Source organism: Protopterus annectens, chromosome 9.part0, assembly GCF_019279795.1.
Source record: "Protopterus annectens isolate FY-2018-M chromosome 9.part0, PAN1.0, whole genome shotgun sequence".
Classification (NCBI taxonomy): Eukaryota; Metazoa; Chordata; order Ceratodontiformes; family Protopteridae; genus Protopterus; species Protopterus annectens.
The window spans coordinates 1,815,164,486-1,815,181,995 of NC_056743.1; the positions used below are offsets into that span (position 1 = coordinate 1,815,164,486).

The window sequence follows — 17,510 nt, forward strand, 5'->3', positions numbered from 1 at the left end:
AAAGACTCACTAAGATGTCATTATCACATCAGTTATTCAGGCAATTTTATACCTCTGCAATGGGATTTTGGTTATGCAGGGCCCTTATATGACAAAATTGTGTTTTATTCTCAGGCATACAGGACCAGAACTAATTTTCATTTTTTTTTTTTATTTTTAGAAAGGAAAGCTACATCTCTCAGGAAGTTAGGGAGTACTGTTGGCTTTTTTTTCATTCATTAGCAGTCTCCAGTCTACAATAATTGCAGCAGCATGTGGTGAACATAAGAAAAACAAGAAAGACATTAAAGATTAATTTGCAATGCACATTTTACTTTGTGTCTTGTCAGACTGCTGCTGTCTGGTTGCACTTGGCTGACACCTTGATTGTAACAGAAAGCTCTCACTAGTAGCTTTAGGGGCCAGAACACAGGGAATGCTTGAACTCTGTTTTCTTTCTTGAATCAGCCAATGTGAGTTGGTGGGCTGGACTCATAAAACTGGAAAAAGAAAAAGGATCTGAGCTGGCAGAAACAACCTCTTGAGACTTTATCACCAAGCTTTGAGTCAAAGGTTTGACACTAGTCCCAGGAGAGAGACAGAGTAAGGGAGAAAGAGAGTAAGAGACACAAAGAAAAAAAGTTAGACCCCCTTCTCTGAATCTTCTACCTGTTCTGAAAAAACTGACTGTTGCAGAAGCTACAACAAATCAAGAGAAAAGAACAAGGAAGAATTTTAATTTTTTCCATTATATTTGCTGTTGCTGCATGAAACAAGTGAACTGGAAACATTTTGTTATGTTTTCAAACTGTGGAAGAGTGTGATCAACTCCTGCATGAGACACCCAAGTGAACAAGATCTGTGAGGATGGGCAGGTGGAAAAGTTGTAGGAGCCGCATAAGGTCATATTTCTTGCTATCCGTGGTCTTCATTTTGCACAGTTTTTCCGTAAACGCAGGTAGGTAACATTTTTCTTCCTGATGAACATATATGCACTCAGCCTGAGGGAAACTCAAAATGCAAAAAAATAAATAAATAAGTATGGGCAGGGAATGCAGACAAAAAAATATAATAAATTATACGTCACAAAGATAGTTTAATCCTGTAAGAAAATATGTGCTTGATTAAGTATGCCATGGACAGACAAAACTGTGATAACAAAGCAGAGAGTAAATGCCATTTAAAGTTGTAGTTACTTTTTCATGAGTAAGCTGTTGTTTTGACACTGATTTAATGCACTCATACCAACCTACGTGGGACTGCTTTAATACTCTACCACCGTCCTAGATGTAGATACTGGGAAGCTTGTATCTAATTCATTGTTTGTTCTATGCATATAGATAATTATTGTAGCATATCTCTAACATGTGCATGTTTAACTATGTAGTAGCCTAGGTTTCTGCTCTCAGACTTGCTACTTAGTTATTTTACAGTATTTCTGTCTTTACCTGTAGTGACTATTTCTCTATCTTTGCATCCGTTACTGACAAGCTAGATCCCATATCCATGTGTTTCTGTTTGTCCATCCGTCTTCATATTGTAATTCAGCTCAGTGGCAAAAGGCTGGCAGTTACTTAACATACCTCATTATTATAGCCTGGGTTTGATTTGCTAAAACTGAACAACTGTGAGCACGCTATTTAGACACAAAGTGCTATGGGTTGCACCTGAAAACAGGTCTCTGTTCCTAACAGTCTTACTTAGAAAAGAAAAAAAATAAAAATAGATAACGCCTGCTTACCTTGTTAAATGCAATATTTTCAAGTTTGGCTGAATTTAGGGACACATTAAGCTGTCTGTCCATTTGCTTCATTCTGATCAAATAAGTACCAAGCAAACATATCTGGCACTTTCTAAATGCCCTCAAGTATGCATTCTTTTCTCTCTCCTTTTGTCTCCATAAAGCATTTAATTTGCCTCATCATTTGTTGGACAAACGTCTCCATCTTCCTTGTCAGAGCCAACAATATGTAGTGTGACATCTACCTAACTTTGGCTCTCTTGTATGTCTATCAGCAGTCCATCTTCTCGTACATTAGACAACAGAGCGCTTTCTAAGGAATTTCAGTGGAAACTACTTCTGCATGTTTCAGTCCCAGAGCCTGAAGCACTGTAGGTTAAAAACATCAAAACCTTAAGTGACTATGCCTTGAGCAGTCATTACCTAAGATTATTACATGTACATACCTGGCTTATAGAAAAAATAACTTCTGTAAAGGTACTGCACTGCTTACAGACAAAATATTGAAGGCTAACAAACACTGTTTGTGGCTTTTCCCATGTAAACATACTAATATGTATTCCTACCTGAATGTATAACATTATTTGTTAATGAAAAGATGTAGATGTTGTAATGCTGAATTGCCTCTTAAGTACATAACCTCATTTATGATGTATGAGTGATACAAATGTTCTGAAAAATATTTGTCAGAGGTTATTGTGAAGATAGGTGAAGGCTGCCAGCCTAGCCAGATGGTATTCTGTAGATAATTCTGTCATTTGTAAATATTAATGTAAGCCACAGGCTTGTTCTCTTAAATGTGAAAAGACTGCATTGGATATTGAACTGCAAAAATGTAACAACAGTGCACTCTACTGTAAGAAAGCTAAGTCAAGCATTTTATGACTGTCTTTGATGTCAAAATTCGGAGCTGATATGTCTAGAGGGAGGCATCCTGCCTATTGTTTTAATACCAGAGTTAATAGAATTTGCATGTATAAATGTCATTTATTGCACCACCGTCAGAGGATGCCAGACTTCCTGTGGAAGGGGAGCTGGGAAGGGTTACAAAGAGAGCTGAGACAGGCTCAGTTCTCAGACCCTACATTGCAAGGCCTGAGGCAGGTAGCTAGTGAGGCACCTGATTCTCAAGGGAAGGGGGAGTCTGTATACTGGGACAAAAGATTACTGTATAGATAGTGGACCCCTGAGGGAGGGCTAGAAGGTGAGAGAATACAGCAGTTGGTAGTGCCTAGCCCATGATATTCCCTTTGCAGGTCATATGGACATAAAACATACAAAGAGACATATTATCCATAGCTTCTATAGGTCTGGAATTTCTAGAGATGTAACAGGGTACTGCAGGACCTGTGAGCAGTGCCAAAAGGTAGGCAAGGGAGGAGAAAAGGTGAGAGGTCCTTTGATGCATTTGCCTGTGATTGAGGAGCCTTTTCAGAGGATAGCTATGGATATTGTAGGGCCTCTGAGTACCACAAGTTCCACAGGGAAAAAGTATATCCTAGTGGTAGTAGATTATGCTACAAGATACCCTGAGGGAGTGGCTTTGTCCTCCATTGATGCAGAAAAGGTGGCAAATGCTTTGTTAGAGATTTTCAGCAGGATAGGTTTCCCAAAAGAAATACTGACTGACAGAGGTGCCAATTTCATGTTAGACCTGCCGGCTTGTCTGTGGAAGTATTGTGGGTTGAAGCACATGAAGACCACCCCCTACCATCCCCAGACTAATGGTCTTGTTGAGAGGTTCAACTCTACAATCAAGTCCATGCTATGGGCATTTGCAGACCAGTTTAAGAGGGAGTGGGACAAATATTTGCCCCATCTGTTGTTTGCTTACAGAGAGTTTCCCCAGGAATCCACAGGTTTTTCACCCTTTGAGTTGCTGTATGGGCATAGGGTGAGGGGACCTCTAGATTTAATTCAAGATGAGTGGGAAGGTGAGTGTGAACCTTACAAGGAGTCTGTTGTAGCATATGTCCTAAACCTCAGGACAAGACTCAGGGAACTCATGGGCTTGGCCCAGGAGAACCTGGCAGAAGCCCAACAACAAAAAAGGTGTGGTATGACAGGACTGCTTGAGCTAGAGAGTAACATGATACAATTTTAAATGTGAAAAGACTGCATTGTGGGGCAGCAGGTAATGGTTCTCATTCCTGTCATGCATAACAAGCTGCAAGCAACTTGGGAGGGACCCTACAAGGTGGCAAGAAAGTTAAGTGATGTTAACTACATGGTGGAACTGCTAGGCAGGAGGCAGGGGCGCAAATTGTATCATGTTAACATGATGAAACCTTAGCATGATAGGGAGGCCCTTGTGCTGAACATTTGCAGTGGATTGCAGGAGGAGTCTGAGGAAGATCTGGTGACTGATCTCCTCAGTGAGGCTCGGACTGATACCTCAGTGGAAGGGGTAGCAATGTCCCAGCAGCTATCTCCTACTCAGGTTCATGAAATCTGAGCAGTGTTACAGGAGTATGGGGATATAATCACTGGGGAACCAGGGTGCACCCACCTGGTGCAGCACTAGGTGGATACAGAACCCCAAAGGCCTATTAGGCAGGCCCCTTATAGGGTGCCTGAGAGAGTCAAACAAACTCTGAGGGAGGAGATACAGGAAATGTTGGAACTAGGGGTAATTCAAGAGTCCAACAGTCCTTGGTCTTCCTCAGTGGTGCTGGTGCCAAGGAAGGATGGCAGCACCAGGTTCTGTGTGGACTACAGGAAATTAAACAGTCACACAGAGTCAGATGCTTACCCGATGCCTAGGAAAGACAAGGCCCTAGAGCAGCTAGGTGGGGCTAAGTATCTTACAATCATTGATCTTACCAAGGGTTATTGGCAGGTGCCTTCACTCCCAGTGCTAGAGAGATGTTAGCCTTTGTGACTCTTTCTGGCTTGTATGAGTTTACAAAAGTGCCCTTTGGGATGGAAAATGCCCCAGCAACTTTCCAGAGGCTGGTAGATCATATCCTAGCAGGAGCAGGAGGGTTTGCCCTTGCTTACCTAGATGACATTGCCAACTACAGCCATTCCTGGCAAGAGCACCTTCAATATGTCAGGGAGGTGCTGGGCAGACTACAGAGGGCAGGGTTGACCATTAAGTCCAGCAAATGTCAGATGGGTATGGTAGAGGAGTGGTATGATTAGGCCAGAACCTGCCAAAGTGGAAGCCATTCAGGCATGGCCTGCACCTGTTACCAAAATGCAGGTGAGGGCATTCCTAGGGACAGCAGGGTACTACAGAAAATTTGTCCCCAGTTATAGTACCATAGCTGCTCCCCTCACAGACCTGACAATGAAGACCAGAGCCAGCCAGCAAAATGCCAAGTTGCTAAGATGGAACCTAGGGTTGCAAGCATATGATATGTCAGTGCAGCACTGCAGTGGGATTAGCAATGTCAATGCAGATGTGCTCACAAGACAGGGAATGGGGTAAGGTATACTCAGATAGACTTAACCCCCTCAAGCAGCATTTCTAAAGGGTCACTTGAAAAATTAGCTTGAGTTCTCCGGGGGGGGGGGGTGAAGATAGGTGAATGCTGCCAGCCTAGCCAGATAGACTTTTGTAGATAATTCTGTCATTTGCAAATATTAATGTAAGCCACTGGCTTGTTCTTTTAAATGTGAAAAGACTGCATTGGATATTGAACTGTAAAAATATAACAACAGTGCACTCTGCTGTAAAAAAGCCAAGTCAAGCATTTTGTCTTTGATGTCAAAATTCGGAGTCGATATGTCTAGAGGGAGGTATCTTTCCTATTGTTTTAGAATTTGCATGTATAAATGTCCTTTACTGCTCTGGTTTCTGACCAGGTGTAAAGAATGTAAATGTAGTTTCTGTTAGCCTGGGAACACCAGAGAAGTATGAAGAATGATGTCATGTGAAGCAGCTCTCTGTTATCAATTTAAAGAGAGAGAATCAGAGAGCTCAGAGCATTTTGTCTTGATAACATCCAATCACCAGCACTGTCTTGCTCTAGATGTAAGTTATTTAGAATTGTTTTTTCTCTTAGAAATAGCTAGGAATTGGGAAGATTCCCAGTTCATGTCATAACTTTTCTATGGTATTATTTTAAGTATTTCTATGTGATTTCTGAACTCTTGACTAGCACTGTGTAGTAAGAAGTATCGCTTTGTGTTTTTATTATTTATTATTAAATATTTTTAAACCTTTCAACTGTGGCTGTTTTATGTAGTGTTAATTTAAGCTCTAGAGTACATTGCATGTATATAGTGATGCTGTACCAAGTCACTCCAAATAAGTCTTGACTGTTAGGTCACACTTACCAGTTGGATAATAATATTGCACAGTAATAATTGAACACCCTTTTAAGGGGCTTTGAGTAGCTGATAAATATTAGTATGGTGGTGGCATTGATTTCTACCATATAGACTGGGCAGAAAAGGGGCACAGCTGGAGAACCTGTGCCAGCCTTCCCCAGGAGTGTCTGTGTGGTTGTATAAACTCTTATCTCAAAGTGTGTGTGTGTGTGTGTCAGCTACTTGGGCAGGGACATGAAGCACTGGTTGGACAAAGAAGGTGCTGGAGGTTTTGGCTTGCCCAGCTGGCTGAGATCTGGACCCTATAGCTGTGCCAGTGGGGTGTCTTACTGGGGACCAAGAGAGAAAGGGAGCAACCATCCCCAGACTGACTGTGATCTCTGTGTGCTCTTAAGGGAAATTGTACTTTACTGTGTGTATTTATTATCCTTTCCGTATATGGATGCCCCTCACTGATGTTAGTGGTGAGGATTGAGGCTCCTTGATTGCTGGGCCAATGCACGGGCATCCCAGTTATTATGAAGGACTGTATACTATCATTGTACCAATGAAGCGGACCAACATCATGCATAACAATTCACTATCTTGGTATTTATGAATACGGTCACTGCCATACACAACAATACACTACTCTGGTATCAATGAATATGATCACCATTGTACACAGCAATATATTGTCCTGGTATCAATGAATATGATCACTACCATACACAACAATACACTATTTTGGTATCAATTAATATGATCTCCACCATACACAACAATACACTATCCTGGTATCGATGAATATGATCACCACCATATACAACAATACACTACTCTGGTATCAATGAATATTGATCACCATTGTACACAGCAATATATTGTCCTGATATTGATGCAAAGGATCACTGCAATACACAACTTTAAACTATTGTGGTATTGATGAGTATGCTCACCGCCATATACAAGAATAAACTATCCTTGTATCAATGAATAGTCTCACTGCCATATATAATAATACACTATGTTTGTATCAATGAATATGATCACCACCATGCACAATGATACACTACTCTGGTATCGATGAATATGATCACCGCCGTATACAACAATAAAGTATCCTGGTATCAATGAATAGGCTCACTGCCATATATAATAATACACTATCTTTGTATCTATGAATATTATCACTGCCATCCACAATTATACACTATCCTGGTATCGATGGATACAATTACCGCCATGCACAACAATAGATTATCATGGCATTGATGAAAAGGATCATACCATACACAACAATACAAAGTCCTGGTGTAAATGACTAGAATCACCACAATACACAATAATACACTGGCCTGGTATTGATGAATACGATCAGTGCCAGGCACAACAATGCACTATTGTGGGGTTGATGAATAGGATCACTGCCATACACAACAATACACTGTTATGGTATTGATGAATTGGATCAGCACCATATACAACAGTACACTATTGTGGCATTGATGAATTGGATCAGCACAATACACAGCAATACACAATCTGGTATTGATGAATTGGATCAGTACCATACATTGGAATAAAGTATCCTGATGCCTTGTTTTGCTCTACTTTATTACAAGCATGCACGACAGTGACAGATATTCAGTGTTACGTACTCCCCTGAAGTTTGATGTGCTTGATGAGCTTTTTTTTTCTTCCCATGATGTTTGCCTAATGACTCCAGTCATTGCTGGAAAGTGTCCATGAAACACATTTGTTAACAAATATTGAATAAATAAATGCATTCAGAAAACTGTAGGAGATCCTGATGGACTGCAAAAGTGTAATGTCAGGATTGTCAAATGAGAAAATTAAGGAGAGGGACATCAGACATTCTTTTTAAGAGTAGTATAGCAAGTAGGAGAGTATGAAAAGACAGCTTCAGAAAACAGATGAATACGAGTAATTTGGAATAATCATTAAACCTGAGTGGTGATGTCTGGAAAAACATCTGGATATTTTTTCACGGCAAGTGTTGTATCAACAAGCAACTGTGTTCCTGAGACTCTTCTGGAGTGAAGAACAGAGTGAAAACTCATGAATGAGAGTGATATAATGCAGCTTTACTGTGTGTGTGTGTGTGTGTGTGTGTGTGTGTGTGTGTGTGTGTGTGTGTGTGTGTGTGTGTGTGTGTGTGTGTGTGTGTGTGTGTGTATGCTCACGCACAAGCAAGTGCATGTACATATGCTTATGGGAGGTGGTGGTTATTAGGAGGAAGTGGCCCGAAGGGTAACTAGGATCAACATATGATGCAGCAAGTGGTATAATGAGTTAATTACATGGGCTTTATCTGGAATCATAGACTGCTGTTTATATAATTCTTTGTTAAAAACACAATGATATTAAATGGTCTCCATGTCTAAACTGAAAAGTAGTGTCTTTCTCCTTAATGAGTTTTCATTCATTAATCTAATCTTTTTACAAACAAATAAATCATTAAATCGGCTTAGCCATTTATTAACAGTCTGTCTGTTTGTCTACGTGCCTACCTATTCACAGGTAAAGTATTTCTAATCTTGCTGTAGTTAAACACCTATATATGCATCCATCTATATATATTTGTCTATCTATCTATCTATCTATCTATCTATCTATCTATCTATCTATCTATCTATCTATCTATCTATCTATCCATCTATATATCTATCCATCTATCTATCTAACTTTCTGTCAGTTTGACTGACTATCTATCTAGCTATCTATTTATCTGTTAGTCTGTCTCTTTATCTTAATGTGATTGGCTGTTTATCAATGTATTTATCTGTCTATCTATCTATCTATCTGACTGATTGTCTATCAATCTATCTGCCTATCTGTCAGTCTGTCTCTATTTGTTTGACTGACTGTATCTATTTATCTGTCATTCCACCTGTCTCACACTTAGTCCTTTGTTTTATTAAAGGATCATGTACCATTTTTTTTTTTTTTTTTGTATTTGCCTTTGCACTATTACAGTTGTGCAACCTAAAGGTTTTTATGTTAATATGCACATCTAAGTCTTTCAAGAAAGGGCTGGAAAGAATCAGCCAAGCTATAATGTACTATTCCAGATGTTAACAATATTGTGATATATTTCAAATTTGTAGCTGGTGGCTAAATGAGACTTTGCTACTGCCTAACACATGGCTATAGTACAGTAACTTAGACAGATATATTTTACTTGTATACTCCATTTTTATAAATTACACATACCTCTTGATTATATAGATATATGTATACATACATACATATATATGGTAACTTTGTCAGCTGATGCTTTTGCTGACAAACTGAAGTGCTATGCATTTTTTTTTCTTGGTAGCTCTCTTTATTGAATCTGGCAGTTGGTGCAGAGGGTTAGAGCTTTGAGCTGTAGCTCCTGTGGTAGATGGTTTGACTGAGCAAGTTACTTAACCAGGCATTGCTTTCAGGTCATCCATGAAAAGGGACTGTGTGTTCTGTGGACCTATGTGGTTAACAAATGGATATTATTATTATTATTATTATTATTATTATTATTATTATTATTATTATTATTATTTTGTCCTGTGCTAATCTGATTGTCAGAACCCAAAGATGTTGTTTTGCAGATGTGGCTTATTTTACAGTAAGTGGGTATGTGTGTTAATGCTAAAACTGTCGGATATTCTGAATCCTTCAGCATTTGGAGTGGGAGTATTTGCAGGTTAGGATTAAAGTATGGGCTAGGTAATGGGATAGCATTAGTGTTATATCTGTGTGTGTGTGTGTGTGTGTGTGTTACATATAGTATATGTATGTTTGAGTGTCTAGTGTAGTGGTACTCTCATGGAAAGTTTTATTTTTTTATAAGATAATATGTAAGTTTGGGGTTAGAGGGCAGGGGCATGGTTAGGGTTATCATACATGAGCAATGCTGCAAAATGTTGGACTGTATTGTATAATACTGTACTGTGTTATATTATGTTGTACTATTCTGCATAATATAATGTACAGTAGCATTCTGAACTCTGCTGTATTAGCCTATAATATGCTGGGTGGTGTTATTCTGTGCAAAAGTATGCTGTATGGTGCTGTGTTATGCAGTAATATGCTATGCAATGTCCAGATCATTTTTATAATGTATTGGGTTGTCTTATGATATGCTTCACAATGCTGTGTTGGGCTGCATCATGCTGTACTATGTAGTATTGCACTGAAATATACTGCACTATGTTATGCTGTGCAATAGAATGCAGTACTGCACTGTATTATGTTACAGTATTTTGTACAATGCTGAACTGTGCTTTACTATGCTCTGCTGTGTTAAATAAGGCTCTAACACATTGTGCAGTGCTGTACTGTGGTGTACTAAACAGTACTGTGTTTTACTATGCTATGATATGCTGCAGTATGCTGCATTATGCTATATTATATTATAGAATGCTGTGCTGTGCTATGCAGTACTGTTCCCTGGTATACTGTACAATGTTGTGCTGTGCTGTACTGTATTATGCTGCACAATGCTGTACTGTGCTGTACTGTATTATGATGTACAATGTTGGAAGGTGCTGTAGTGTGCTGTCTTGTATTATGCTGTCCAATGTTGCAAAGTACTGTACTGTGAAGTGCTATACTGTATTATGCTGCACAGTGTTGCACTGTATACTATGTTATATTGTTGCCTATTGTAGTGCAGTATGCTGTACTGTGCCGTGCTATGCTATAATATACTGAACAATGCTGCCCTGTACACTATTATACTGTATATGCTATATAATGCTGTACTGTGATGTTGCAATATGCTGAATGGTGATATTCTGTACTATAATGCACTGCACTTTGTTGTACTATGCTGCACAAGTCCATACATTTTTTTTACGTGATACTGTGCTGCATTGTGTTGTAATGTTCACTACAATGTAGTAATGTGCAATACTATGCTATATTCTGCTGTGTTATACTGTAGTATGTTGTATTGCGGCTGTACTATATTATAATATGCTGCACATTATTGTATCAGGTTGTACTGTGCTATAATAGGGTCTGTGGTACTATACTGTAATATGATATACAATGCTGTATTGTGATGTATTATGCTGCACTCTGCTATATTCTGCTGCAATATGTTGTATAATGCTGTACTGTGCTGTACTATTGTATGCTAGTGGGGGGTGACCTGCACTGAGTAGATAAAGCTATGTCTGACACAGTTCTGTTGGAAACCTATAATGAACATACAATGACTAGAGCCAATGCGCATTCCCCCAATCTACTGTTTAAAATTACTATAAGTAAACAGAGAAATGGGCAGATTCATTATCTAATAGCCACCAACACTTTGGAATAAAAAACACTTGCAATTAAGGAAGTTACCAAATCACTTACAAACAACATTGATTAGTACATGGACAACTGAGACTACAAAAACAGAATAATAAAGTTCTTACATGTCTAAGCAGTCATAAACTTGACAAAAACAAAAAAAAATGCTTATCTTCACTCTTTCAATCAAGTAAACTCCTAAAAGTCCAATGATAGCTCTTACAGATAGGTTTAGAAATGAAATAATCCAACAGACTTTACTTTTGATCTAATACATGCAGCTTGTTTGCAACTTCTAATCATTTACTGCCTTTGCATATCTACTTTATGACTTTATTCTGTTCAAAATAGGTATTTTCCCATGAAACAATTAGAAAACAAAATGGTAGCCAAACCTGCATTACACTTGACCTGAAATTATTACTAAAACTAAGGGAAAAATGAATATTGCTTGAAGAAACTGGAAAGTGTTTAAAGTGTTTCCAAATGAATACTCAAGTGCAGTGTTAATTTTTGATTCACTGGCAAGTCAAAAAAACAAAAAGATCACATAAGTTCAGTTAGGCAGAAACAAAATCTAATGTAATGTAGTATAAGGCTTTTCTGTTGTGAAATTAACCCCCTTGTAGGTGGAATTAAACATTATAAGCCTCATTTCAACAGAAGACTTTAGAAATTAATTTACAAAAAAGGACAAATGTTCTTCAAAATCATATTCATCATCAACCTCTTGTTTCATTTCTTACATGAGGACAGGGTATTGCATCAGCTGTTGGTAACTCTCAGTTCCATGTCCACGTTTGCTTCTCCTTCAGCAGTCATGACTGACTTTTTTAGGTCTTTTGTCACACATTCCTTGACTCAACATGGATTCTTCTTATTTCTCCCAAATCTGCTTTACCAAATCATCATCTGCTCTCCTGCACATGTGATGAAACCACCATAATCTGTTCTCCTTGACCTTTTCTGAAATCAAGACTACTTTGCCTTCAGCTCCAATTGGATCATCGTTTCATCACTCAATGTGCATTCTACTACCCATCTAAGACACTTCATTGCCATCACTGCAATCTTCTTCAGCTAGTCTACCTTCACCGCCCAAGTTTCTGTGTGTACAGAAAGAATGATCTCACAACTGTTGTGTATAAACTACTTTTCTTTGTCATTTTTCTGTCACACACTACTCATGACAGTCTGTGCCAGTCACTTTGAACACCACTAATTCTAGATTTGACGTCTTTATTCCAACTTTTCTTTTCCTCAACTACACTTCCTAAATATTTGAAGCTGTTAACTTATTTGAATGTTTTTGCTATTGTCTCAAATTTCAACTTCTGATTTTCTCCATTTGCTGCCATGACCACTGTCACGTCTGCACTCAGTTTCATCCCATGTGCCTTCAGTTTTGCATTCCATTCCCCTATCAGTTGCTGAAGCTTTTGTTCCGAGTCTGCTTATCTTGCTTCATCACCTGAGCAGATTGTCCTAATGGGAGGGTGGCCTAATGGTTAAGATGTTTACCTTACAAACACAAGGTGCAGGGTTTGAGTCTCACAAGGGATAATTGGCTAGGCTTAAAATGACCCACAAGGGCAGTTAGCTTAGTACTAATCTATGAATCTATGAATCAGAGTAGCTGTGTTGATCTGTCCCATTTGATCTGTTTGCTAATGTAGTGCATCATAAGCATGAACAGGACTGGGCTGAAAGCTGAACCTTGGTGCACACTCATTCCTTCTGGGAGTCCATCTGAAAGTCTGAACACTGTTTGTACTTGTGTCACTGCCTGAGTCGTTGCACGTACCTTGCACTAATGTTACCAGTGTTTCTGGAACTACCGCAGGACTGCCCAAATCAGTTTTCTTGGGACCCTGCCACATGCCTTCTCCAAGTCTAAGAATGCCTGGTTGGACACTTTCCTAATCTAGAGCTTCCTCTCCACTATCAGACTCACTGCAAACATCAGGTTGGTTATGCCCCCATCCTGATCTGAATAGAAACTGCTCATTTCCCATCTTACTTTGAAGTACTCTGTGTATTTGTTTATCAGGCACCCTCTCCACCACTTTCAAACAATGTGACAGAAGTTTAAAATCTATGTTACTGTCTGCCGTTATAAATACCCCCTTTGTTCTTGAACACTGGTCCTAGAATGCTTATTTCCATCCATGTGGGATATGCCTCTTTCTCCATACTGTAATGAGTACCTTCAGTAGCCATTTCTCCCCTAATGTACCAACATCTTGCCCCACACACCCATCATTTTGTCGCCCATGTGTCCTTAAAAACAAAGTGCAAATATCTACTGGGTAAAAGTTCTTATTTAGCTAGCATTTATCTACTCTTTCCGGTTGAAAGACTTTTCAATTAACCTTTTTAACCTGTGAAGCCAGGCACTGATGAACTTTTCTCTCGGTTTATCAAAAACAGTGCCACTTACATCTACAACCCAACAGTATGTACATTTAGAACATTTCACAGATTCATGCTTACATTCCTTTGGGGTAGAAAAAGAATTACACACTTCATATACCACAAAACTGCCTGCTTGTCCATTTGCAGGAGACTGCAGATCAATGCTGTTACCACCCATTCCTGCAAAAATCCTTAAAATTGTGATCTCTAACAAACCATTACAGTACCTTAACAAATATAGCCTCCTCTCTTGGATTTAGCTAAAGTACTACAACTGTTATCTAGCTACATACAGACACCATTCTGGGAAACACTAACAAATAATTGCTAAAAGGACCTTTGCTTATTGGTTTGACCAAAAAATTTGAATGAATTATAACCTATTAAGTCAGTAGCTATCACAGACTGTTTCTGCAAGCAGGCAAACAGTTTTCTTCACTATCTGTGAAATAAAATGTTTTTGTGTGTAACTAGCTGCTTAGCTCTCAGTACATACATGAAAAGACAATGAAATGTCATTGGAGTCGGTGATGGATACACTATTGTTTTCACTGTATATGAATTTTCCTGAACCTAGACGTGCCTTTCTGACAACCTATCATGTATGCAGAAGATCGAGTCAGTACTAAAGCAAGCAACTTCTCAGTACACTATAAAGAATAATTTACAGAAAAAAATTATCTTCCCACATGGCCTAGCTCTCAACTGAAAACTTAATTATAAACATGCCTAAAAACAGATGCATGATATCAGATACCTCAGTGCTAATAAACTAGGTACCAGTGTGATAAAGTTTCATTTGGCGAGCCAGTATTAACTCGGGTACACTAAAGGATATCATCTCTTACACAGTCACCACATAAAGGCTAAGGTTAACAGCTTTGTCACATTATTTTTGATTTTTGGATCAGCAGGCTGCACAGGTAATAAGCAAAGGTATGCTAATGGGATTTGCAAAGAAGCACAGTGAGCCTATACAGCATTAGCATAAAATAATTGCTTCATTGTAGCAAAGAGATAATTACAGATGTAGACATGGAAACATATTGCTGATATGCCAGATGAGCTACATATATTAAAACAGAGTAGCTCTGTACTTGGTTACTTAGTGACAAATAGTACTGCAGTAGAACATGTACTGTGATAGGACTGTGCATGTGACACGTGTATGACATCATGTAAAAAGAACCATAGACTGTTCATAGCACTATAGGCAGTGGGTTGCAGCAGTGATACAAATAGTAACTTCTCCTGCAGAAAGCAACGTGTAATGCAACATAGAACAGCAAAACAGATACTTTGTACAGCAATATGAGCAACCAGAGACATGTCACCACCATGTTTATCAAGTAACCAGGGAGGAAAGGTGGATATAGGAAAGTAGAAAACGGAAGGACAGCAGGCAGAGGGAAACACAGAAGGAGACTTAATAGGAAAATGCCAGGTGGAGAGGGGAGGGAGTTGTATATTTTTGAGATTACACAGCCTGATTTCCATGTGAAAAAGGAAGGGTAGATAGTGAAGGTATGCACAGGTAAGCTGAGGAAGGAAAGAGGGTTAGGAAGGTATTCAGTGTGGACAGAGAAATGTTTAGCATCCAAGCAAAATGAAGTCCACATATGTAAACCCTGAGAAAATTACACCAATAAAATCCAAGAAACAAAATTCATCAGTGACCACATAGAGGGTAGGCCTCTCTGTTATAAATATCCAGAAAGAAGGTGTTTATTACAGCTTAGACAACTAGTACTATGTCACATCACTGGTTCCATAATACTCCATTATTTATGTACTACTCACTATGTTGCATCACTGATTCCATAGTACTTCATTATTTATATACTACTCACTATACCACATCACTGATTCCATAATACCCCATTATTTATATACTACTCACTATGTCATATCACTGCTGTGGTGGTGCTGCGGTAGCATTGTGGCCTCACAGTAAGACGCTGTCCGGTTCGATTCTCAGCTAGAGCATCTTCTGCATGGAGACATGCGTGAATGGGCGTACCTTCATTGAAGGTTGTGCATCAGGGCTGGTAACTCGGCATGTAAAAATCAGCTACCAATCATTACTACTCACTATGCCACATCACTAATTCCATAAAACTCCATTATTTATATACTACTCACTATGCCACATCACTAATTCCATAATGCTCCATTATATTTATACTACTCACTATGCCACATCACTGATTCCATAATACTCCATTATTTATATACTACTCACTATGGCACATCACTTATTCCATAATACTCCATTATTTATATCCTACTCACTATGCCACATCATTGATTCCATAATACTGTATTATTTATATACCACTCACTATGCCACATCACTGATTCATGATATTCCATTATTTATATACTACTCACTTCCTACTGCTAGTGTTACTGCACAAATTGTACCTACATGTTGGGTGACTGCAAGAGTTCAGTATGAATGCAAAGCAGTTTTGTTACTGAGGTACTCGAGTTACAGTTACAATGGATTATACTTTACACATGCATGTGAAGTGTTTATTATTGTTTTAGACAAAAATCACATCACAATTTCACATTTCATATCTAATACTTTAAGATGAAGGATGTCTGACTTCACAATACCTTACCTTATACCCTTTTGAGATTCTGGGAATATCTCTTGGCTGATTCCCACACAGCTCTTCAAGACTTGGTGTCCTCGTCTGAACCTCTGAAATGATTTCCTTGCATCACGTGCCATCCAGGCACACGCTAAGTACTTGTATTTAAAAATGTCACTTCCAGAATCTATTTTAGGAATCAACTACTGATTTAATTGTAAAATTATTGCATTTGCTCAAACTGTCTTGCTATTGGTCTGAATGACTTGAAATTGCCTTGCGTAGGTAGTTTGTTAAAGTTGCTTTGTGGTAGCATATATGTTTTTACATTATAGACACTGGTTTATTCCATGTAGTGGCAATAGGTGGTAGCCTGGTCTATCTGAGTTGGAAAACACAGAAGTTAACCTCGACAACTAGTACTAGGACTGTAACCTGTAATTTATTGAAGCATAGCACAAAGTCAAGCTCAGAGCAGCTAGCTTGTCAGATAGCATGAATATCATATTCAAGCACTATCTAATACCAATTCTAGCACTATTCAACTCTAGCCCCTAAACCCAGAGACTACTCTAGGAGACTTCTGTAAAACCTAGTCCTCAAATCAGAGTAGCCCATCCTAATACAGGTCCGGGCAACATGAATATGCAATTTCCAAATGTCTCTGTACTCAGCTTGGTAGATATAGGCATCCTGTGGCAATGCAGCAATTGTCTGATGTTCATTGACAACCTTTTAATCCTTAAAAGAAACCAACACAGTATGGGAGAGATATGCATACACAATTTTCATGGGAGCAAAAATCTTGCATATAAACAAGGTTGCCAAGAACACAAACACTACATCCTTCACACATACTGCTCACCACACACATACACCTTCCTACACTGAGGCACTTAAAACAATCTTCCCAAACCTCAAAGACCTCCTAAGTCTGCCATCAGCAATGCCTATCCTCAGTGATTTCTAAGGCATACACCAAAAGCAACACCAAACACTACACATAAGCCTACACTAAGTGGACCCCTCAAAAATAAAGCCCATAAGGCAAACAATTTACCTAGTACTTTTGTCATAGGGGATTCCATTGTATGGCAAACAGATGCCCAGCTTACCAGACTGGACATATAGAAGATTACAGTCCGTTACTTATCTAAAGCAAGGACAGGCACTTGAGTCATTGCACCACAGGTACCAGTATGATTCTCTCA

The 17,510-nt window shown here is 38.8% G+C and overlaps 1 protein-coding gene across 1 annotated transcript in view; it reads left to right on the forward strand.

The window, feature by feature from the left end:
• Positions 1-479: 479 nt before the first annotated feature.
• The window catches only part of COL5A3 (collagen type V alpha 3 chain), a 1,727,233-nt gene continuing 1,710,202 nt past the window's right edge, over positions 480-17,510 (forward strand). Inside the window, exon 1 of the mRNA XM_044084684.1 lies at positions 480-937. Within this exon, the coding sequence (XP_043940619.1) occupies positions 847-937 (91 nt within the window). The 5' untranslated portion in view covers positions 480-846. The remainder of the gene's footprint in view (positions 938-17,510) is intronic.